We start from the raw sequence: 22,824 nt of genomic DNA, 5'->3' as shown, positions 1-22,824 counted from the left end.
TTTGCGGACGCAGCGGGTCACACGGCTGCTGTCAGATAACATGACCTACATGTGTTTACTCGGGATTTGTTTTGCTACATAGCTAGTTAGCTGTTGGCTAGTCGGCTAGCTAGCAGGCTCTGACACCGCTAATAGTGCTAACTTAAAAAAAGCGTTGCTGTCAAGTCTGAATGACATCCGGCTTTACAAGTTAGTGTAAATCAGATAACCAGCAACCAGTTCTTTCTCCGGGACTCATGACCGTCCTTCTGTCACAATGTGTTCGGGGCCAGTTTTACCAAGTAACGGAACAAGCCACCCTGAAGTAGTTAGTAACAACAGTGAGCTAGCTAACCTGAGTTAGCCAGGTTAACGTTACAGCTCACCGAGTCCATCGCCAACATTTACCTGGCTGTGTGAAGAACCGTCTTGGGTAACTTAACAGGACAACCATCAGTTAGCCGGGCTAGCGGGACCATTTGTAGCATCAACGACGGGATAACGTTTCCAGCGACAATGGCTAACGTGACAGACCTGCAAACAAAATACAGCAAGCTGGCACAGGAGTACTCCAAGGTAAAACACTGCATATGTTCGCCCATTTAATGTTGATAAAGTTAGCTAGTTGTCATTGTTTTGCACATCTTTATTGACAAAGCTGGAACAGAAGCTACCGGTGTGTTATTAGCGTTAGCCACCTGCTAATACTGTATCATTAAGCATCTGTAATCAATGACAAATGCTACTCGAACATATTTACAATTAAGCTAACGTTACATGATACTGGAAATTACTGGAGTGGATTCCATTGTTGAAGCTGGCCATGCAGACCTTTTGTCAGTGCAAAGAGACACACTCAACTGGGAGTTTATTACACTTAGCTCAAGCTAATGCACTCTAGTTAAAACAGTAGCCCTGCAATAAATCCCAACTTCATGACTGTTATATTGTTTTAGAGAGGTGTTAATTCAAATTCATGTATCTTATGGTCGTTTTGGAAGATGTAGTTAGTGGCCCAGTAGAAAATATTTGAAAAGTGATTTTATTAGAAACACCTCAAAGTATATCACAATACAATTCAACAGCAACACAAACTACTGCCTCAAAAATGAGCATAATATGTTAACAAGTGACAGTGAAGCCTGTGTTTTCTCTTGTGAGCTGTATGTGCCCTTTGTTTCTGTGTCAGCTGACAGCACAGGGTGTGTATGTGTGTGCCGTTTCCTGTTTAACTCTGATCTCCCCGTTAGCCAAGCACCATATCCTGCTCAGGAAGTGCTGACTATGTAGCTCTCACCCATACTGCCGTTATGCTTAACTGAATATGTGGTTAAAGGCCACTAGCCACACAGTAAAGGGCACTGATGTCTTATGATGTCTCTGAATATTATGCAGAATAGGTTGAAAAAACAGCTTCATAACAGAGATTTTCCATGTAAAGGCAAATGTGAATTCAACTTAAGATACTGCAAACATACCCCATTGTTCTTTATTTGAACACGGCCTTTGCATCTCATTTATCTTTCAACATTTTCCTCTGTATGTTTTCACAGCTCCGTGCCCAGAACCAGGTGCTGAAGAAGGCAGTTGTGGATGAACAGGCCAACTCTGTGTCACTTAAGGTAAAGCAACATATATAACAGAAAAAAGTAACTATGACCAGAGTCACAGCTGTAATATACAAGTTTAACTCAGATTCAGGCTAGACAATTAAACTACAACTATAATGTTTTGGGGATTCCAGATTATATCATAAACTGTATCATCATTGTTGTAAAGAACTGTATTTTCAAATTTGCTAAACAAATTCAGATGGTCTCCTAATCTGACTAGTACTTGTTGCAATGCTGCTGTTAGTTATGCTGAAGTTGCACAATGACAACCCTGTCTGTTTCCAGAGAGCCTTTTTTTTTTTAATCAAAGCAATTTCTCCAAATTCTGCAACAGTGTGTAGAGTGATATCATCTTGATTTGGAGTTAGTGATGATGATGATGCTTAATGCGTTGGTTTGTAAGGAGGCATGTACAAGACTGTAATGCCCGACATGTGTTCGTCCATCTTCAGGAGCAGTTGAAGCAGAGGGACCAGAGCCTGAGGAAACAGGAGCAGGAGATGGACAGTCTCAGCTTCAGGAACCAACAGCTGGCCAAGAGGGTGGAGCTGCTGCAAGAGGAGCTAGCTGTCAGTGAAGCCAAGGGCAAAAAGGGGAAGGTGATCATGAGGGGAAATCAAAGGGAAGGGCTACGCAGTTGGGTAGAGGGAACGGGATGTATTGTGTATTTTCCTTAATGGCCATAAAATGAGTCTGATAGCAAAAACATTAGCTTTAGAGTGACATTCGCAAACCCAAAAGATCAGGATTAACAGCCCCTATTTGATCTCTACCTCCTCCAGAGTAAAGGAGACTCTCCCTCACAGCATGGCCTGGAGACCCAGAGTGTTTTTGATGAGGACCTCCAGAAAAAGATAGAAGAAAATGAGAGACTTCATATCCAAGTAAGCAGCCATGTCGTGTTTATATTGGTCTGTCATTGTTCTGTATATGCAGTTCATGTCCTGGGGAGGTCGTCCATGTGATGGATCTGCTTTCTGCTGTACACTCATTAGTTCTATGAAGCAGATGAGCAGCACAGGAGGCAGGAGGCCCAGCTGAGGGCACGACTAGAGGAGCTGGAGAAAGACTCTGAGCAACACCAGGCTGTCGTGGATGGACTCACCACTAAGTCAGCGGAAACAATTGAGCGGCTGCAGAGCGACAAGGCGCGTTTAGAGGTGAGGATAAGCAGCAGGAGGAGGGTGAAGCATGTTACGTGATTGTCAGGTTTAATAAAGTTTATTAAAATGTGTGTATTTTTCCTTTCTTCTGACAGGTGAAAGCACAGACCCTGGAGAGGGAAGCAAAGGAGTGCAGAATGCGAACAGAAGAGTGGTACATCTTTCTCTTTGTACTGTAAAAGCAACTGTAACTCCAGCCAGACATTTCTATCTGAATATTCTTTTTACATAAACCTTGGAAATATACATTTTCATCTACTGTTGTGATTCTCAAACTGTATTTAATTAATTTACCAAGTAAAATAATAACTATAATATAACTAATAATAACTTTTTTTGCTCTCTCTCTCTGCAGTCAGCAGCAGTTGAGGCGGTGTCAGTCAGAGCTGAACACACAGGTGAAACAAAGCAGCAGTGTTATCCAGGAGAAAGTGCCCTTCAATGACACCAGTGAGTATCTGGCACTGAGCCACTTTGACAAAACCGATCTGCTACAGAGCAGACAGCTATCTGAGAACGCTTATGTCTTTGTCACTGATACCATAACAACATCCAGCCCCCAAGTAAATAGTGTAATGCTACACCAAACTGTAATATTGCACGCATGGAGGCAGGAGGCTAATCCATTTAAGTTATGTTTGTCGAGTCAGTAAAGCTCAGTGCAGGGACTGAGGCTCTGCTCTGCTTTAACTGCTTTTCTCTCCTACCCTGCAGAATTCAGTGACTACAACAGCCTAAATGTGCCAACACACAATCGAAGGCACCAGGTGAGTGAGAAAACAAGCCCAATTTTTCGAATGGATTTCATTGGTCTAAAGAGAATACTTGTCACTTAGCTTTGCATCTTATTTACTGTTATTTACTAAAATTATGATTACATTTCCTCAAAGATTATAACATTTATCCCTGTTTTTTATAATACAGAGTTTGCAGTTTCTCATATTATGATTTTAAACATTTTACAATTTTTTTCTGTTTATTAACAAATAACTAAGGACTCTCAAATGCTTATCTATTGAAAAATTCAGTGATAGTGGTAGATAGGGCTGCTACTGATTATTTTAATTATGGATTAATCTGTGGTTAATAAAATGTCAGGAAAAAGTGCTTTTTACATTCTCCTTAAGCCCGACGAGTATCTATCTGCTATCAATTAAGACAAAGAAACTTAGCAAATGTACCCAATTTAGAAACTGCAACTTGGGAAGGTTTGTTATATTTGCTTAATAATGACTTATAAATGATGAATCAATTATCTAAATAATTGTTGATTCATTTTCTTTTGATTGACTAATCAATGAATCACCTGATCGCTTGGCAGAGACACATACCATATGAACCAGGTTTGTTCATACAGCTGATTTTTTTTTTTTTTTTGAGACTGGACTAAATTATTGTATGTTCTCTCTGTGGTTGTAGCTTAAAGCCCGGGACTTGGCAGGTCAGGCCCTGAGCTTTATTCAGGACCTGGTGGCTGCTCTGTTGAACTTCCACTCCTACACAGAACAGAGAGTGCACATCTATCCCCTGGACTCTTCCATCGAGCCCATCTCCCCTCTTAACCAGAAGGTGAGGCAGCCATACACAAGAAGTATAGACTGCCTGTCTTATTGACGTACAATGAACATTAAAAGACTGTAGCAGTGGTATCAGAGTACACATTTATATACATAATTCTTCTCTCTACCTAGTTTTCTCAGTATCTACATGAGAATGCAGCCTATGTGCGCCCCCTGGAGGACAGCTTTCTGCAGTTACACCAAAGCATCACAGAGGACACCGTCACAGTACTGGTGAGTGGTTTTGGGACATTGTGTGGGCTTGTTCATGATGCTTTCTTATAATCAACCACTTATTGTGTTTTTTTTCTTCTTAAATTGAAGGAGACTGTGGTCAAACTGAAGAGCTTTGCTGATAATTTCTCCTCATACTCCCACTTTCTGCAAAAGATTCTTCCCTACCAGCTGAAAAGGTCAGCTGTGTGTGCGTGTGTGTCTGTGTGTGTGTCTGTGTGTGTCTGTGTGTGTGGCAGTGGAGGTGGCTGTATTGATGGCTATCTTCTCTTCTCCTTTCAGCCTGGAAGAAGAGTGCGAGGCACCTCTTTGTACTGCTGCCCTTACTGCGAAAAACCGGGAGCTGCAAAGTGACGTGAAGAGAGTGACTTTTGTCTTTGAGAAACTGCAGAACTACATTAACCTTTTGGCCTTACCCAGTAAGTTAACATAGGCAGAAATATATACCGTATGTCACAGATTAGTTCATAAAGATAATTCTTTTTGAGACAGGACTAAAAAATTGAGTGTGCTGTTTGTGTGGTCTTACTGTGGTTTTAGCTTAAAGCCCAGGATGTGGCAGGCCTCAGGACCTGGTGGACATTTGATACCTATCTTCCTAAACTTTCTGTCTATTATCGCAGTTAATATTGGATTAGAAAAATGACATCGCAAATTAATGTAAAGATTTGTATTTAGAAGTGGCTTGTTTATATGGAAAGAAAGGGTTCTATGCTTGTTTTACAAATGTGTGTAATGTGTCTCAGGTGTTCGACAGGATGCTATGCCACAGAGCAGCACCTCCGCTGTCTTCACCCAGCTGGCTGCCTGCCTACACAGTCTTCACGATGCCATTAAAGGTGAGCAGCACTATGAACCTTTTTTTTCTGACCTGGAGCCGTTCACAGCACAACGATTCCCTCACGTAACCACTGAGCTGCTGTTGCCATTCATGAAACTCAGACTATTTTCACAATACCAGCCCAGTTTTTGAAGACAAAACAGTGTAACAATCAGTGTAGTGTCTGTCACACTGCGACGCCAAATGGCAGTACATTTAGATGTGTTTATGTAATGAGTACCTTTGTCTGTTTGCCTTGGTTCTTGTGGAGACTGATTGTAATCGAATATACACTAAAAACCTGCAGTTTTACAATATGAAAATATTGTGAAAACCTGCATTTACACACAGTGAGTCAGTGAGGGAGCGTTACCAAACAACAACCTTTTCATCTCAAAAGCCAACAGATGCTATAAATGCCTCTCCTGCTGTTCTGTTTCCTCCCTGTGTGTCCAGAGATGTCAAAGCACTACAACCAGAAGGCCAGCTTAGAGCAGGATCTCCCCACCGTCACCCAGAAGCTGTGCACCACCTCAGAGTGCCTGCTGGGATCTTTGGGCTCTCTGACCAGCAGCACTGGCAAGGTACGGCCAACAGGGGGCAGGCAGCAGCCAGGTTTATATTTCCTATATTGTATGTTCAATCAGCATGTGTTATTTGTTCACTGTAATTCATAAAAGCCTAAGTATAAGTGAGTTTTCGCTGCAACTGGATCACATTGGTAATTTGCCACTAATGTGATAGCACAGAATGGCAGGACTCAGGTGGGCAGCGCTTAAATGTTCAAAGGTACTGTCCAAATCCCAGTTTGTACAGCTGCTCCCCAGTTAGAGCAAAGGCATAAATGATCTCTCTTTGTGAATCAAGTGAACCGCTGGCTGCGACGTGTCTGCTGATGGGAGGCACAGTCCGGCACACAATGTGTGGAGCGATATGCATTTTGAGAGTGATCATCTCATCTCTGCAGGCAAAAGCTTAATTGCCCAGACGTTTATCATCCTGGACACTTGGTGGTGTCATCGTCTCTCTGCTGTAAACACACTGGTTAATTTGAGGCTAAACAGAATGCTGAATATCTGCATTGAGAAATGTAGGCTCTAATCAGTGTTTCTTTAGCTAAGGAGGCTGCAAAGATCTGTTTTGCTTGAATAATATGAGATGTAATGTCACTATTTTTGTTGCAGATTGCCACTTTCTTCAGCAACAACTTGGACTTCTTCACATCATCGGGCTACAATCCAAGAGGCAGCACAGTAGCCCTCAACCCCTTGCAAGCAGAGAGTATGCTGGCCAACAAAAAGAAAGCAGCTGCCTATATCCACACTATCAAAAAGGTCAGTATATGCTTAAATCGGCCGGTTATTCCCAGGTTGTAGCTCGTGACAAAGGGTGACCGAGCCTTTGCAGTAAAGCCCACAGACTTTGGAACATTCTGGCCATTGAGATTACAAAGACTACATCTGTTACGTCTTTTAAATTGCTTCTTGAAACATGATTTTATTTAAACCTTTGTGAATATTTCATATGTTTTTATCTACTTTTAGCAATATCTTATTGCCCCTTTTGTTTTATGATTTTTTTTTCTTTTTTTTCTCTCCATGGAAAGTACTTCAGGAATAGTGCTATACCAATAGAGTTCATTATTGATATTTTGATATTATTTTTTTTATCAATAAAAGGTTTTCCTACTATACTACTTGTTCTGTTTCTTCCTTCAGCCCAGGCCACAGTCCGTTCCATACAGAGAAGCCCTGTCAAACCGTCGTATACTGACCAGCTCCACTGAGAGCAGAGAAGGTCTCACTCAGCAGGTATGATGCTCAAAGCTCAAAAACTCTTTCTATAAACCATTTCTTTTGGTTTAGAATTCATTCATTTAAAGATTTTGCCAATCTTCTTTTTAGGAAGTTACATTTGGCCAAGAGCTACAACTCCGTGATCTGTGGATAATGTGACCACGTATGAGTCAGTGTGCCAGCCAGGTTTGGTTGCCCTGAACGCAGTGGCATAATAACACAGAGATAAAGTCAAAAACATTTGCACATGTCTATTGTGGCTTTGTGTTCCTTGGGTCACGTTACAATTAAAGAACACACTGGAAACAGCAGAACAACAGAATCAGTAGTTTCTGAGAAAATAAGGGGATGTGGAAACTACACAGTCATGTGATGTTTCAGATGAGTTGCAGACAGTGGCTCTTTAGGGACAGGGTGTGAGGAATTGAGAGTCTTGGCCAGTGAGCCTGTGCATATTCTGTACTTTTGTAAATGTGTCTTTTGGTCCATATCAACCTCCTTAAAGTTGTCCCTTCAGCCCCAAGTCTGTTATTCCAAGTGCACATGAATGTCTAAACATAAAGCTTATTGGACTTTTGCCATTTGAGCCTCCAGGTTTTTGAAGGAACAGTCCAACCTCAGGATAGCAGAATCCGTTCCATTTTTTTAATTTTTACAATTTTTTCAATTTACAATTTTTACAATTTACAATTGTTCTTTTATTAAATTTATTAAATAAAACTTTACACACAGCTTTGTTATATAGTTTCCCCATGTCCTCCTAAATACTGCTGCCCTTTTACTTCCCCCCAACCTTTGCTCAGCCCTCTTCCCACAAGCTCACTGTCCACTCCTCTCCCTCTCCCTGTTGGCCTCCTGCAGGTTCAGCAGAGCCAGGAGAAGATCGCTCGGCTAGAGCAGGAGAAGGAGCACTGGCTCCTGGAGGCCCAGCTTGGGAAGGTGCGGTTGGAAAAGGAGAACCAGCGCATTGCGGACCTGGAAGTGCAGCTCGCAGCAGCACTAGGGGGAGGTCCAAACTCGCAAACAGCTGCAGCCAGCACACTCGCACAGAGCCACGAGGAAGCAGAGAACGAGCTGAAAGCTGCAGGGAAAGAGACTACGCTGTGCACCAGCCTGGTACAGTCACTCTATTGGCTGCTGCACTTTTTAGTTTTTGCTTGCAGAGGAAATTTCCTGCCCATGGCACTGGTGTCTGATTTGCTTCAACAAAGGGAGTATTACGGCTCTTTTTGTGTTGCTCCCACGCAAAGCAACTTTTTGCTTAATAAAACTCAGACTTTCGATATGCTGATGTGGCAGAATAGAAGAATACTGTTGTTTATGCAAGTCAGTGCAGAGTTCATAGTGAAGTCACAGTTTGTCTCACAGGTCTCTGTACTACTTGTGTTTTAGCTTGTATTGTTTTTACCTCTTGCATAGCTAGCAGTGTTAGATGCCTGTCTGTGCTTGAAGTGGATTTTATAACATCTGATCTATGATGACGTTCCTGACATGTTTCTCTCTTTTGTCTTGCCAGGTTGGCATGTTGTGCACAACACCTACAGTCGAGCATGTGAGTCGTCATACGTGTAACCACTTAATGTATTTAAATGAAGAGTTCTTATATAAAAAAAGCAATTTTAAAAAAGTATTTGATATCGCAATACTTCCCAGAAGGAAAATAAATCTTATGGAGCTGGATGTTGTGTCTGTGTGTGCAGGCGGGAGACGAGGAGTCCAGGGAGCAGCTGATAAAGACTCACTACATGGCCAGAGTAGGAGAGCTCACCACCCAGCTCCAGATTTCAGACAGCAAAGCTGTGCACTTCCACTCTGAGGTGAAGCCTTTACTAGACTGCTCATCTCAGTATCTGCTTCTTATAGCAGAGAACTGACCTTTTCATAACACACAGCCTCTCTAACATCGCATGTCATCTGGGAAGAGATATGGAAACTCTCTCAACCTCCACTAAACACCATTTTAGTGCAGAACAGTCACTTTCCCTATTCCCTCTTGTGTTCCCTTCTACAATCATTCCACAACTATTTTTGTCTGCTTCTTTAATTTGCTTGAGAACAGAGAACATTGAAACTGAACCAGAGTTTAACCTTGTTTCTCTGTTCTTTCCTCTTTGTCTTCTGTACTCTGGAAGTGGTTCTTCAGTCCCATTATTCCCAAGTGTTTCCTTTTTCTACTGAGAAACTGAAACCTAATATTTTTAGTATTGCGGTGAGGCTTGATCTGAATGTAGATACTTGTCTAAGTGACATCCTGTCGCATTGTGACTAACTGGCATGTCTGTCATCCTCTTTATATATTGTAGCAGCAGGAATTCACCTGATCTTGAGTCAGAGTCTCGGGTATTAAACTGTCCCTTTTTCAAACTGTACATTTACCTTTGCCGTCGTCCTCAAATATACAGATTACTCAAATACATATCTTTCTTTATTACAGCTTTCGAAAAAGATTGTGTGCTAGACATGCATTAAACCCATCAGGGGACAGCAGTTGTTTACTTTCCCTTTTTCCCTTTCTAGTGTCGAGCTTTGGCCAAGAGATTAGCCATTGCAGAAAAATCACGGGAGACTCTGAACGAGGAGGTCAAACTGGCTAATCAGAACATCACGCGCTTGCAGGTAAAATGCAGTCATTAGCCTCCTTCCCAACTCGGAAGATATTCACATATTAACTTGTGGCGTCTGTCATACAGGATGAGCTGGCCACGACGAAGAGGAGCTACGAAGACCAACTCAGCATGATGAGCGACCACCTGTGCAGTATGAATGAGACTTTGAGCAAGCAGAGAGAGGAAATCGACACGCTCAAACTGGGCAGCAAGGTATAACTGCCTTTTATCCTTTTTAATTCAAGCTCTTGTCAAAAAATGTTTTTCCTTTTTGAAACTTTGGTTCGCTCTCAGGTTTGTTTTCAGCTGTCACACACTGTCAGTCTCCATATAAATAAATCTAAGCGCTCCATCATCAAAGACGAGTGATAAAAATCCAGTGGCTTCAGGGAGTGTGAAGGATCATTTGAGGTTTGGCAGTGAAATGTGACATTGTGAAGTTATGCGGTGAGCTGGGAGGTCACCGGTGCTGTTGTGGTTGCTGCCGGGTCTGATGGGAAAAGCACCTGCAGGAACCATCTGAAAAAGTCGTTAAGTTAAAGCCGCAGAAACAGAGAGGCCTGTTTTAAGTGTGCATGTTCCTGCGTGTATGCACACAGATGGCTGCATGTTGGGAAGTTGCGGGACAGGACATGTTGGTGAGGTAAAGGTGGTGATTTTCTCTAGAAGGCCAGAGAACCAGCCTCAGCATGTTTTTAGATTTTTTCTAAACGAAATGCAAAACAAATCTGAGCTAGCTCAACTTACTGCACGTAAATGCAACACAGTACTTTTAATTTTGTGCCAATTCTGGATGTGACTTGATTTCAATTTTTTTGCAGAACTGAGTTTGTGTGTTTTCTGTTTCCTTTAGGGAAACACCAAAAAGAACAAAGGACGCTAGAGCTGCCCTCAAAACTCTGGCTCCATTTGGCATCACAAAGGGCACCGTGAGAGAATATCGGGCCTGTGGAGCCTCCCAGCAGCGTCCTGGTACCAACACTACCACTGTCACCAAACCACAGGAAGGCTACATGAGCCTCAGATTCCTACACTGTCAGGCAGTGGCAATACAAATGAACTGTGTGGAAGCTTGAACATGTTTGACTGAAGAAGCTTCTTTTTTCCCTTTTCCTTGTCACGGCACCAGTTATAACACAACATGACTTGCTAAAAATGCTTTCTGAAACAGCACCGGAAGCTGCTGCTTGACCTTTTGGCCAAAAGCAGGGTGGGAGAGAAACAGTTTTTCCCCAAAAGGGACGGCGGGAGATAAACAGCTGAAACTGTTGAAGTTGGTAATGCTCACTGAAGTCAAGACTTGAAGACCAAACCCTGTTGATCAGTGTGTGTAATTTTCCTGCTTTATGTACATGTGAGAGATTCTTACTGCTTTTGTGTGGGAGCAGGCGAACAGAGTAAATGTTGGTGTGGCTGTCTGTGTGCAGAGTGTTGTCTCACTGTGTGACTGTGGCACCGGGCTTTACAACATGCGAGTATTGTTTTACACTTAGATTTTTTTTTTTTTTAATCAAATTTGAGATTATTTGTGCGAGCGGTTCCAAGGGCCTGTATGTTTACATACAGAATAATACCCCTTATAACACATGCATATATCACAGGCTTCTGTAAAGAAGGGCTTTAAAACCTGAATGAACAACCAACAAAAGACACTTGAATTCATTCCTCATTTTGGGAGTTTTTCAGTCCTCTGGGTGTGAAGAAAAGAAAAGATGTCTGCCTTGAAGCACTGATTAACTGTGTTTACCTAGACAAAAAGGGTAGGATGGACAAGTCGGCGCTCGTGAAATGGTGTTAGTCTGTCTCTGTGAAGTTACTCTTGTTATCACCAAAGTAGATGTGCACTCAGAAGCCTGGTGTGGCACAACGGTCTTTTAAATCATGTTGTAATATGTATGGACAAAAAGGGTTAATGTGAATATAGACTCATTTGTAATCATGATATATGTGTACTAAAATATATACATATGTGTATGTATATATATACATATACAAAAAGGCATTTATTCAGAGGTTACAAATCTTTATTTTCCACAAAATTTGGAAAACTGAATCTGCAGCTAGTTTTTTCGTCTCCTTCAAGGCTAGATTAGTGGGAAGTGTCATAGAGGGTTTGGCCCATACTGTGCTTAGACAACCTGATTCATGAGTCATGGCAGAGTGCAGTTAAAGTTTACAGTAAAATAGGACCTCTTTGGCTTGTAGTGACATGAGGGAAATGGAAGAAAAGCCCAGCAGTGGCTATGAGCAGTTCATTCAAACCTCTTGTTTGCCAGTCCAAACCTGGCAGCAAACCTTTGACCGCAAATACTTGCCAACGCCCCGAAACTGATAAAGAATAATACTTGTATTCTCACAATGTAACCTGTTCAAAAGCACATATAAATATGTGAAACAAAATAAAAAAAGCTTGTTCAACATTTAAATACACTATGTATTTAGATTCACCTGGTTATTAATGATCCTTTAAACTGACCTAACTTTTGGTGCTGCATTTCTGGGAGTTGGAGGTGACTGGGATTTTTAATTTGCCTATAAAACAGCCTGTAACACACCCTCACCACTGGGAAATGAGGCAGCACCATTGAACTGGACACATGAGAACTGGAAGATTACTGTTTAATGCCGTCACTTTGTTTTGGAAGGAAAAACATGTTGAATTCATGATGCTTTCATGTACTCTTGGTACACAACTTCAGAGGTCAAAGTAGTAAAAGTAAGAATAACCACCACTTGTTTGTGCATTCAAGAGCTTTTGACCAGTAATTCTGAAAAATAGACCTTGGAGCAAAACACATTTTTGGTGGTTTTCCGTCTTTTAATTGAAGAAAGACAGAGGAACAGTGGCTGCAGAATTAATATATGAAGATACACATGAGTCAGTACCAAAATATCCTGCTTGTTATATACTTTAAATATTATGTAATTATACTACATTTGAAGTAGTATCTTACAAATAACATAAATCAACATAATGAAGCGGCAAATGGGTGGTCCCTGTGCAACCCCTTTCGTTCTTCATGCGCATATGGCCTACTTAATATTTTATTGTAACCCCTCTTGAAGTTACTGTGATTCACGCTTTTATTCAACTTTGCCAGATCTGTAGAATTGCCAAAAAGGCCAAAGTTGCAATTAGATACTATGTAAGGGCCTACTGCATATACTTTATAGTTACAGTTTTTGATACGTAGCTACAAAACCTCAACTCTGAAATTGATTAAATTCAGCATAACAGCATTGATATGTCAAAACGTATGAAGTTAAAGCATGTGTACATTGTTTATTTACAACCATGGGAAAATAACAATTAGGCCTATTATCTTAATTATGTGCCCTGAAGGTGTTATGTTTGATGTGTATCCGCTCTCTATTTGTTGTGATGTGCGCGCCCATCTGCCGGTAGCGCCATTTCCTATAGTCCCGAACGCAGCATTGCTCTGTTCATTCCTGCAGTGTCCCGCTGTAGGACAGTCTGTCTGAACTCGGGAGGGGAAGCGCTGCTCTGTTTAAAACTCCCAGGATTTACACTCTGCCATTTTGAGGAGAACCGGCCGACATCAGCGTTCAGACGCGTCCATTAAACACAAGTGATGACCCGAATTAATAAACTACGACTGTGAATACGTGAGTATTTCTTTCTTGTGGTCTGTTTTTGTGAGAGCTGCAATAGTTCAAGTCACGTTAGAAACGACTTTAAAAGTGTTTTGCTTCACTCTTCGTGAGTGTTCTCTGTTGTCAGTCGTGTCTCGGTTATGAGTGAAAGAGGCATGAAACGACAAAAGTAACGCAGAGTGACAACTTTTACGCAGACTTCGCATCAAAACAAAGGCGCAGAAATGATCCCAGAAGTGGGCCTCTCTGTCCGGGATACGGGCCTGGCTCTGTTGACAGCATGCTGGTACTGTTTTCTTTCTCCAGTCTGAGCTGCTGTGTGGGCGAAAGAAACTCAAGTTGTTTACCGGTAACTCGTGTGTTTGGCTGGCATTCACTGACCCCCACGCTGCGTCGCAACTTTTATCAAGACGTGTTTCAACAAGGATACCGTTTAGTTGCACATGTACATGGCATTCATTGGAAATATATATTGTTGGCCATTCGCGGGTATTTCTATGTGCTGTCTATTAATACAAAAATGCAAATGTAGAATTGAACAGTAGCCAGACAATTAGGGGATAATGGTTAATGCTAAAACATAGTGTAACAATAGCAAGAATCATAAAGTCAGCAACAAGACTGAGTAATATTTGTTATGGAGCAATATCTAGCCAGAGTTGACTTTGATAAGCTAACGTTTAACAACCAAAAGCTACCAGACCAAGTAAGGATGTAGGAGCAAAACCCCTGAGGGTATTGAATTGAGTTCTTTCCCTTCTTTCAAAAGTTACACAGTCCTGCTCTAAAATATATATGAAATGTGTGTTTTCCATGAGTTTATCATTAGTTTGTCCCTAAATGCCTGAGATGAAAATAAACCACTACAACTCAAGTAAACTAATAGTGGAAAGCTTTTTTTTTTAAGTGCTACATCTGACACAACCGTCTCCCATTCATTCCTGTTTATTCCAGTCATGCTTTCCTGAACTGGAGCAAGTCTCTACAGTAAATGCAGGGAGCCCTGGAATTAAAGTATATAACTGACATAACATTGATTTATTCAGTGTGTTTAAAGAGAAAAGCTGCAGCTTTCTCTTCTGCTTTGTCTGACGGGAGCTCACTCTGCAGACAGAGCCAGTGTGTTGCCACTGGAAATAGGTCATCACATTTTCAGCCCTGCACTAGATTACACAGTCATTGTGGTCACTACAGTAGTACTCTCCTGTCAAATTAAACAGGGTAGTGTCTTATTTTGTTCATTTATACACTTTTCTGAGGAAACAATCTACTCTATTGTAAACAGGAATTTTCCAGAGAATCCAACAGGAAGCATCTGTCCGCTAAAGTTAAAGTTCAAATATGTTTATTTTTATAAACTCAGCAGTTTTATTCTTAAACCACAACAGTTTCCTCTAAGTAATCATGTGTCAGGCGACTGCTGAAAATGGCTTCCTGTCATCGAGGGATTTGCCCTTTCTGTCACAACAGTCAATACATTACAGTAGATGCACAAAATAACAGGAACTCCTCATGAAAGTGGACTTAATATTGAGTTAAATTATCATTACGGTCACTGGAATAAAGACAGGCCTTATTAGGTTGAACACGTGGCGTTGAAAGTTTTCTCATATCCCTGTTCGTTAGTATCAGCTTGTGATTGTTGTTCCTCTTAGCGGTGTGAAATTCCTCTGTGTTTGTAATAAGCTCTATAAGGACATATAATAGCAAGTGCTGACTGGCCTCTTTTAAAGCTGACATGCAACTATTTGGCAACATTTTGTGACTCAGTTTGACCCAATAATTATGATTAAGTGACTTCAGACTTTTAAGTTATTGTCCATGAGGTGTGTATGTTATTTTGCCTACCCCAGGTTTCGCTCGTGCAGTAATTATCATCAGTAATGATAAACCTGAGCGTACTCATTGTCTTAATTGCAGTGCTGTAATTTTACTGGATCAAACCTATACAGTAATTGAGTACAATTCTTGTCTCTATTTTATGAGATTTCTTTACATCCCAAGTCTTAGGAGGATGATAACAATGAAAAATTAAACTTGTAAAAGGAGGAGTAATTCGTCAGACTTGTTTTATATGTTCGTAAAGTACCTAAGTATTATTATAATCCCATCTTAATCCCCAGACTCCTTTCTTTGTCACAGTGTTTGTAATTTTGACAGTGATAAACACAAAGCAGAGTTTATGATCTGCAAATCTGGTGCATTTTTGAAATTCGATAAATTGACATTAAGATAATATTTGTTGTCAGTTCACACGAATAGAGCAGGCTGGTATTTCCTGTGTGCAAAGCTGCTTGTCCCAGAGGAATGTGTGGAATGTATTCTTTTGTCCTCTGTAGATTTAGCAGAGTCTCATTTCTTTACGGCCTGCTAGAGAGCCCAGGAAGAGACGACAGGCTGGAAATGAGTATGAAAGACTTGTCATTCACCCCTGTGGAGAACTCATCCTCCTCTGTGTCCGTCTTAGAACCAAAGCTGAGGGATTCTGTAAGTCGGAGAGGAGGGGTGAACTTGTGGAAATGTCTGCATTAAAAACATCCTCTCATTACAAAGATGTTCTCCAGTGTTTGACAGAGGACTTGTCAATCCACTACCCTGAATCAGAGCCCCCACTTCCCTGTTTATTTATAGCTAGAAGAACTTGCCACTGGATGTCTCCTTCATGCAAGTAATGGCTATGATCTTGAAGGGAGGAGGAAAGCTGTAATTGAGGCGTTCTGCTTTCAATTATTGTTTTCAAGATTTTTTTTATGGGAAGATGAGGCTTTAACATTTTGAAAGTGGCCTCTGAGCCGGATGCTGGTGAGAGCCGAGCTGTTAACACATCAAAAGACAGATTGGGATTGACGAGCAGGATAATTAAACGCAAGATTGTTTAAAGATTACAACATGTTGACTCTCTGCCCATTGGCTAATTAGCCTAAATACCATTGTTATTTAGCAATATTCCCACACTCTTTCAACATTTAGTACCTATGTTGAAATGTTCTGCAGATCTAATATCAGAGAGGATAAAACTTTAATCCTCTAGAGGCGCCTTACACATTTAACCAGCTTTGTTTCTTTTTCTGAAGCTTCACGTAGCACCAGCGGTAATGAGGCAGGATCTTTTTCCAACCATGGCTAACATTTCTCACGCATTTTAGAGCAGGCGTGCTATTAAATATTTAGACTATGCTCATTTCAAAGCACAGTTTATCTAACATACAACGTTTTATCTCATCAATTTTCCTTTACAAAACTTTTAAACTTATACTCCTTTTGAAAACAGGAAACAGGCTTTATAAAAATACTCCTCTCCTCCAGTAGGATCTTCTAAAACATGTCACCTTTATGCATCACAATACTTTGAGAAACCCAGTGTCAATTTGTCTGAATTTATGGATACAAAAGATTATTCACCTGTCATGTAGATTTGGCTTAGGTTAACGGTTTATATATATATTATAATATTTGTTCTCCAAGTGTGAATGGAAGATTAGAATTTGTAGGGCACATCTCAATATATGGAATCACAATAACAATCACAGAACTGTATTTTTGGACTCGTGAGCGGTACTCTTCGCTTCAAGCCTGTAGTACAAACAGTTTAGAAAAAAACTGCAGTGCTGCGTCCTTTTCTGTACTGCTTGCAAAAATGATCCAAATAAAGAAAAGGGGAAAATAAAATGGCTGGCATTTTATTGAACTTTTATTGAACCCGGCCAACTTTACGACGCATGCATTAAGTTGGTTGATACTCGAAGAGATTGTTCATACCATTCTGATCATGTACTCGCAAGACAGATCAGTTTGTATGACGGATTCTTCAAAAGCTTAAAAATCAACAAAAGCTCTAATCTGTGGAGTCAATGAGAGAAAAATCACCTGCTGCTTCTCTGACACTGAATTGCAGAACGCTTACTTCAGCGTTTACATCAAAAGGCCTTCGTTTATTGTGGCGTTAACACACAGAAATGTGTTCCTGGTTTTCAAGGTCAGTCTCTCTCAAGTTGTAATGGAGTACCTCAAGGAAATATGTTTTATTTATATCCCCAGGAGCTCTGTCTCTCTCTCTCTCTCTCTCTTCAGGATAAATGCACTTGTTCAAGCTTTCAAATGAGAACTGATCTATTCAAGAGCACTTGTGTTACTTTATTACTTTTTTCATTGTTTTAATTCTTCTCATTTGTTTTCTTGCAGAGGAGAAGGCCTCTGCAGTGGAGGACAGTTAACCCAACAAAGGAGGAATTGTTGTTTTAAACCGGTCACCAGTCCTCTTCAGCCATGTGCTCCACAAATCACTCAAACTGGGTCACGTTTGAAGATGACAACATACCACTCTCATCACCTCAGAAGCCCCTACAATCACCAGGGCTTATCAAAGCATCAGTACCGCGTCCCAATGGTCTGAAATTAGTGCTTCCTCCAATCAGAGATACTTCCTGGAGCTTCAGTAGTTCCCTGGAATCCCCTCAAAGCCACTCGAGTGTTAGTGGAAGTTCCTGTGTACCATGTAATACGCCCTTTTGCACTCCTGTGAGTGGGGTTCCTAGCAGTGCATCCCCATTTCACCCCAACACGTGGGACAAGAACGATTTCTTCCGGAGTTTGTCCAGCACGCCTACCACCTCTGTTCCCTCTCCTGCACCAGAGGCCCTGAATCAAACCTCAGATGGACCAAGCCCTTTCCCTTCTTTCCAAGGAAACTCAGGACACTATAACCCCTTCTGGGATGGATCTAGACACAGCGCAGATGCGGACAGCTCCTCCTCAGACTCTGAATCTGACAACAGCCTACCACGATTCTTTATTCGGACCAAAGACGGCAGTGAGCCTCCACAACTCCAGAACTCCTTCTCCTACGTTTGCCACAAACTGGAAGGCCTCGGAGCAGAAACGAAACCAGAGACAGAAAAAGATGGGGAGAGGCGGGTAAGTTGCAAAGATGAGGTGTTAAGCGAGGGTTCATCTCAGTTCGTTCCCCGGGGTCTGTTTCGTAGCCAGAGGAGAGACGGCTGGTCTGTCATGCTCAGGATTCCTGAAAAAAAGAACCGCATGTCCTCTCGACAGTGGGGGCCGATCTATCTCCGCTTGCTGCCGGGAGGTGTGCTGCAGATGTACTACGAGAAAGGGCTGGAGAAGCCATACAAGGAGTTCCAGCTTCTCCCTCAGTGTAGGATCTCAGATCTGAAACTGGAAAGCTATGGCGAGCCCCGCAAAGTCCTCTCGCTCAAGGTGGAACATTTCTCGTACACGGAAAAGAAACGCTACCATCCTAAGTTGGAGGTTAGTCATGAGGCGGAGGTAGAGCAGCTGCTAAAGTTTGGCTCCACAGTGCACGACGACATGGAGGACCTGGTAGTCTCCATGGAAGAGGAAATCTTTAAACTGAATATACCCCACCAGCAGAGGCGGCACTACGAGGAGCAGGAGCTGTCGTTGCAGATCACTGATCATATCTGGGTACAACTGGATAAGTGTGGAGGAGTCATGGAGAGGACAGCCTTCACCCAGATTCACTGTCTGGCTTTTCTGAACGGACTAGGGGATTGTTTTCTTGCCCTTAACGATCTTGGGCTGCTGCACTTTGACTCCAGCTATGGGTCTGAGGAGGACAGTGAGCTCTGGATGGAGATCGCCGACTGCCACTTTCACAAATGTGTGAATGAGTCAGAGTTTCAGAGGTCCCGGCTGATTAAGTTCTCACCTCCTGAGGCCTGCAGGGTGGAGCTGATGCGGTACAAGACGGCGGTTTTGGGTTGCACAGAAGTTCCCTTCTCGATCAAAGCTGTGGTCACAGTCCAAGGTGCCTATGTGGAGCTCCAGGCCTTTCTTAACATGTCAGCCACCTTCCTTTCCTCCATGGGAGTGTCTGACACGTATCCGCTGTGTGAAAATGTAGTGATCCGTGTGCCGGTGCCAGGCGACTGGGTCAAAGTGACACAGACAGTGGCCTTACTGCGACAGAGGTCTCTGAAGGCCCGTATGAACAGAAACGCCTGCTTGGGCTCCGTCAGCGCTGCAGACTCGCAGCCTGTCATGCAGGTGACGGTCGGCACTGTCAAGTATGAGAATGTATATTCAGCCGTCGTGTGGAGGATCGACAGACTGCCTGCGAAGAATACGGGTAACACATTTCTGAGAGATTAAAATGTAGCCCTGCACTACAACCTAACATATAATTTTCTCATTAGCTTCTTGGCCTTGGCTTCTTGTGCATGCATACAGTCTGTTTGCCACTCAGTGGTGTAACACTCTAACTACAAGCGACCTTTGTTTTCTCCTTTGCAGCAGTGGATCATCCCCATTCATTCTCCTGCAAGCTAGAGCTGGGATCTGATCAGGAGATCCCAAGTGACTGGTACCCTTTTGTCACGATGGAATGTGAAATTATGGGAGCGGTTGTGTCACAGACCAGGGTGAAGTCACTGGGCACTGTGAACGACATCCAGCCGCAGAAACATGTGACCAGTTGGACACGCTATCATTGTCAGGTAAGATGTTTCACTAGCGAAATAATATCTTGCTCAATGCATGCATCTTTTTTTATTGGTGCAACTAACCTAACTTTGTTTTTTTTAGGTGGAGGTGGAGAAGAAATGGATTGAAACAGAGTCACAGAGGCAATCTGGCTGCATGACACAGTGATTATTAAAGAAGCTCTGAAGAGGACGTTATCCCTTTGGTCCACGATATTTGCCAAAATCTTCTTAATGGTGAAAAGGGATAACCAAAAATGAACAAATACAAGGGTGATGAGGGACTTTCTGCTTTTGTCCTGTGTCAAATTCATCTAATCACACATAGCCTGGTAGTATTTCTCGTGGAGATTAACCGATTTTCTATCATTTAACTGAGACTGAATTAGTCTAGACCTAATAAACAATTTAACATGGTCCTTTTGCCTAGCACTTTACATGTAATAGATTTATTAACTGTAAGGTTACAGTTTATATGAGTACTGTATATAAGCTTGCATTTGCATCATCTGCACTGCCCTCCAGAATGATTGGCATCCTTAATAAATGCCTTAATAAATGTATGCCGAACGGGCTGTATGAGATAAACAGCTTAAGTAATGAGCAATATATTCAGTGTTTGAGAAAAACTAATTATCAGCAGACGTTTAGAGTCAGGCCCTTTTGCTGCCCAGCACTGTTTAAAGTTCACATTCTTTCAAACTGATTCATTCAGGTACACATTTGTTCTAAAATGTAGTTTGTGGCAGTGGCATGATGATTTTTGATTGTGCTCTAAAAGGCTCAATATTTTTCAGTCCACATGTATCAGTAAGTCAAAACAATGTAAAAAAGTACTATAGTAATGTAATTATAGTTGCACAAAAACATTGGTTCAAAGGTGGGTCACATCATGCTGAGTCCCACAGAGCAGCATTTGTCTGAAGTAACTTAATCACAATTATTAGGACAAATTGGTTGAACTGACTCCGACAGCAAATTAGCAGCCATTCTCAGCAATGAAACGCTGATCAAGAGCTCAAAGCAACATGAAACAAACACATAATTAAAACATTTTTGCACAAATTACAAGAGCATTGGCCCAAAAAGTTACAAAATAATGTCATATATTAACAATAACTGTCAGTTGCTTTTGCCAAATACAGACAATGTGCAGGAGAGAGAAACAGCAGTCTGAAACAACCCCAACAGGAATATGGCTGATAGCAACCTATTATGAGCCACCGTTGGAGCTGCATTTGAAATAGTTGTAACAAGTTTTCTTATTATTTTCACATAGAATAACAACTCATTACTTTTGTTGCTTACCTCGAGCTGACCTTTGACTTTATACCAATGTTGTATTCTGGAGGACTGTAATTTTATTTAAACAAATCAAATCTTTATTATGTGATCTTTCTGCCTCTGGGTTGTGAATAAGAATGGTGCAGCTGCATAGTGAACAACAAGGCCTTGAATGATGACTTTTATGTATGAGGTACCTGGCTTAAGCTGGATATTATTTACATCAAGAGTAAAAATTTAATTAAACCTGAATGACTCATGGTACTTCTTCACAGATGTTCATACTGTCTCTACCACACTCACATTTTATATTAGGAGATGGGACATAAAGTCTGTTACTGTCAGGAGTAAGTTAACCACTGTTTTCTGTTCATATCAAGGCAGTGTCCAACATCCAAAATGCAAAAGGTGATGAATGAAGTGTTATGTGTACAGTGCAAAATGAAAGTACAGTTAAAATCTGGCCTGTCTGATAAACATTAAGTGATGCTTGTATTTTAAGTTTTCCTGCAGGAAATCAAGCTCTAAAATGTTATCATTGTATTATGAAGGTAGAATGTATATGCAGAAACTGTCAGTACCATACAAACTGTATTTATGGTACAGGCCCCCCACACAAAGCCTTGGTTGTGGTCCCATAAACCTGCAAAGTGCACATGAAACACCACAATAATACTTTGTGGTTATTCATTGAACAAAGGAGCAGAATCCTTTCAACACCTCACTGAGTATCATAACAGCACAACTTAACTCAATTTTGTCCACCGTCACACTTTTTCTTGAGAGACTGAGACATCCAGCAGTGACTGATGACAGGCTGCTGCTCAATAAATGCCATATGATTCGTAGGAAATAATTGTCTAAACGCCGCACGCTGTGTGATTTGATTAACTGTGATAGAGCATAGGTACAGAGGAGTGACATATCTCACCCTGGATTGACTTTGCCTTGTTGGGAAGACACTGCTGATGGTCATGCAACAACATTGTTTCACAAGAGAGCTGCTGTTTTTTAATGCAGTACTTTTCATGCTGGACCCCGTGGTGATGAGACGCCCAACCTGAGACCTTTTGAGTCTCTCCTAAAGAAATAATATCCAAAAACATTGGACTCTGTTTCATTCTTGAACCTACACTTTCCGCTAGCTTGTTTCTTATTATTAAGTTTATGTCTATTAGGTGTTTTTAAGGTCTCTAGGTATTTATATCTTTCACTTACGGTGTATGACCTGAAGGTGATATATTAGTTAGGTGGGAAAAGGCCTTTAAACACACAAAAAAGATGGTAACGTTTCACCTACAATGATAACAGTTAAACTCATAATAATGTAGGAATAATTCAACAGTTTTTTGTATTTCAACAAAAAATGATATTGGTAACTCAAACTGGTTTTTGATTTTTTTCCCCCCCTCCAGTTGTTAGTTCTGGTTGATCACCATAGGGGGCAGTGTTTGTGAAAGTAAATTGATTGACCATGGTTACTCACATCACATGGATTATTTTCAATCTAAATTTTTAATGACCTCATGTTTTCTATCTCTGAAGTAAGTATGGGCTAATAAAATCAGGTAGTATATGTGAATAAAGAGTATCATCTTATAATTGAGGAAGAGCTGTCTGAGTCCAGACTAGCTTTGTAGTGAAGTGACAGCTAAGTGCCTGTTAGTTTCAGCAACTGCAGCATCCACAGGGGT

General features: G+C 41.4%; 2 protein-coding genes across 4 annotated transcripts; both read left to right on the top strand.

The window, feature by feature from the left end:
* ppp1r21 (protein phosphatase 1, regulatory subunit 21) lies at window positions 1-12,196 on the top strand. Of its 3 annotated transcripts, XM_070915691.1 has the most exons (22): window positions 1-555; window positions 1,533-1,601; window positions 2,045-2,191; window positions 2,375-2,476; window positions 2,588-2,752; window positions 2,851-2,909; window positions 3,111-3,205; window positions 3,470-3,522; window positions 4,175-4,324; window positions 4,447-4,548; window positions 4,639-4,727; window positions 4,831-4,967; window positions 5,295-5,387; window positions 5,825-5,952; window positions 6,553-6,702; window positions 7,087-7,179; window positions 8,026-8,280; window positions 8,681-8,716; window positions 8,865-8,981; window positions 9,682-9,780; window positions 9,855-9,983; window positions 10,624-12,196. In XM_070915691.1, exons 1-22 carry the CDS (start codon window positions 496-498, stop codon window positions 10,651-10,653), a joined length of 2,358 nt encoding a protein of 785 aa, XP_070771792.1. In that variant the 5' UTR covers window positions 1-495; the 3' UTR covers window positions 10,654-12,196. The 3 variants fall into 3 exon arrangements, with proteins under 3 accessions (XP_070771792.1, XP_070771794.1, XP_070771795.1); XM_070915693.1 differs by lacking the exon at window positions 8,681-8,716; XM_070915694.1 differs by lacking the exons at window positions 7,087-7,179; window positions 8,681-8,716.
* Window positions 12,197-13,241: 1,045 nt separating this feature from the next.
* On the top strand, window positions 13,242-21,376 carry ston1 (stonin 1). The gene is made up of 4 exons (XM_070916183.1): window positions 13,242-13,397; window positions 17,568-19,494; window positions 19,659-19,861; window positions 19,950-21,376. The coding sequence occupies exons 2-4, from the start codon at window positions 17,652-17,654 to the stop codon at window positions 20,013-20,015; spliced, it is 2,112 nt and encodes a 703-aa protein (XP_070772284.1). The 5' UTR covers window positions 13,242-13,397; window positions 17,568-17,651; the 3' UTR covers window positions 20,016-21,376.
* Window positions 21,377-22,824: the final 1,448 nt, after the last annotated feature.

The sequence above is a fragment of the Enoplosus armatus genome, chromosome 12 (genome assembly GCF_043641665.1).
Source record: "Enoplosus armatus isolate fEnoArm2 chromosome 12, fEnoArm2.hap1, whole genome shotgun sequence".
NCBI classification, from domain to species: Eukaryota; Metazoa; Chordata; class Actinopteri; order Centrarchiformes; family Enoplosidae; genus Enoplosus; species Enoplosus armatus.
The sequence above is the reverse complement of the archived record's forward strand: the minus strand, read 5'-3'. Positions and strand labels throughout refer to the sequence as shown.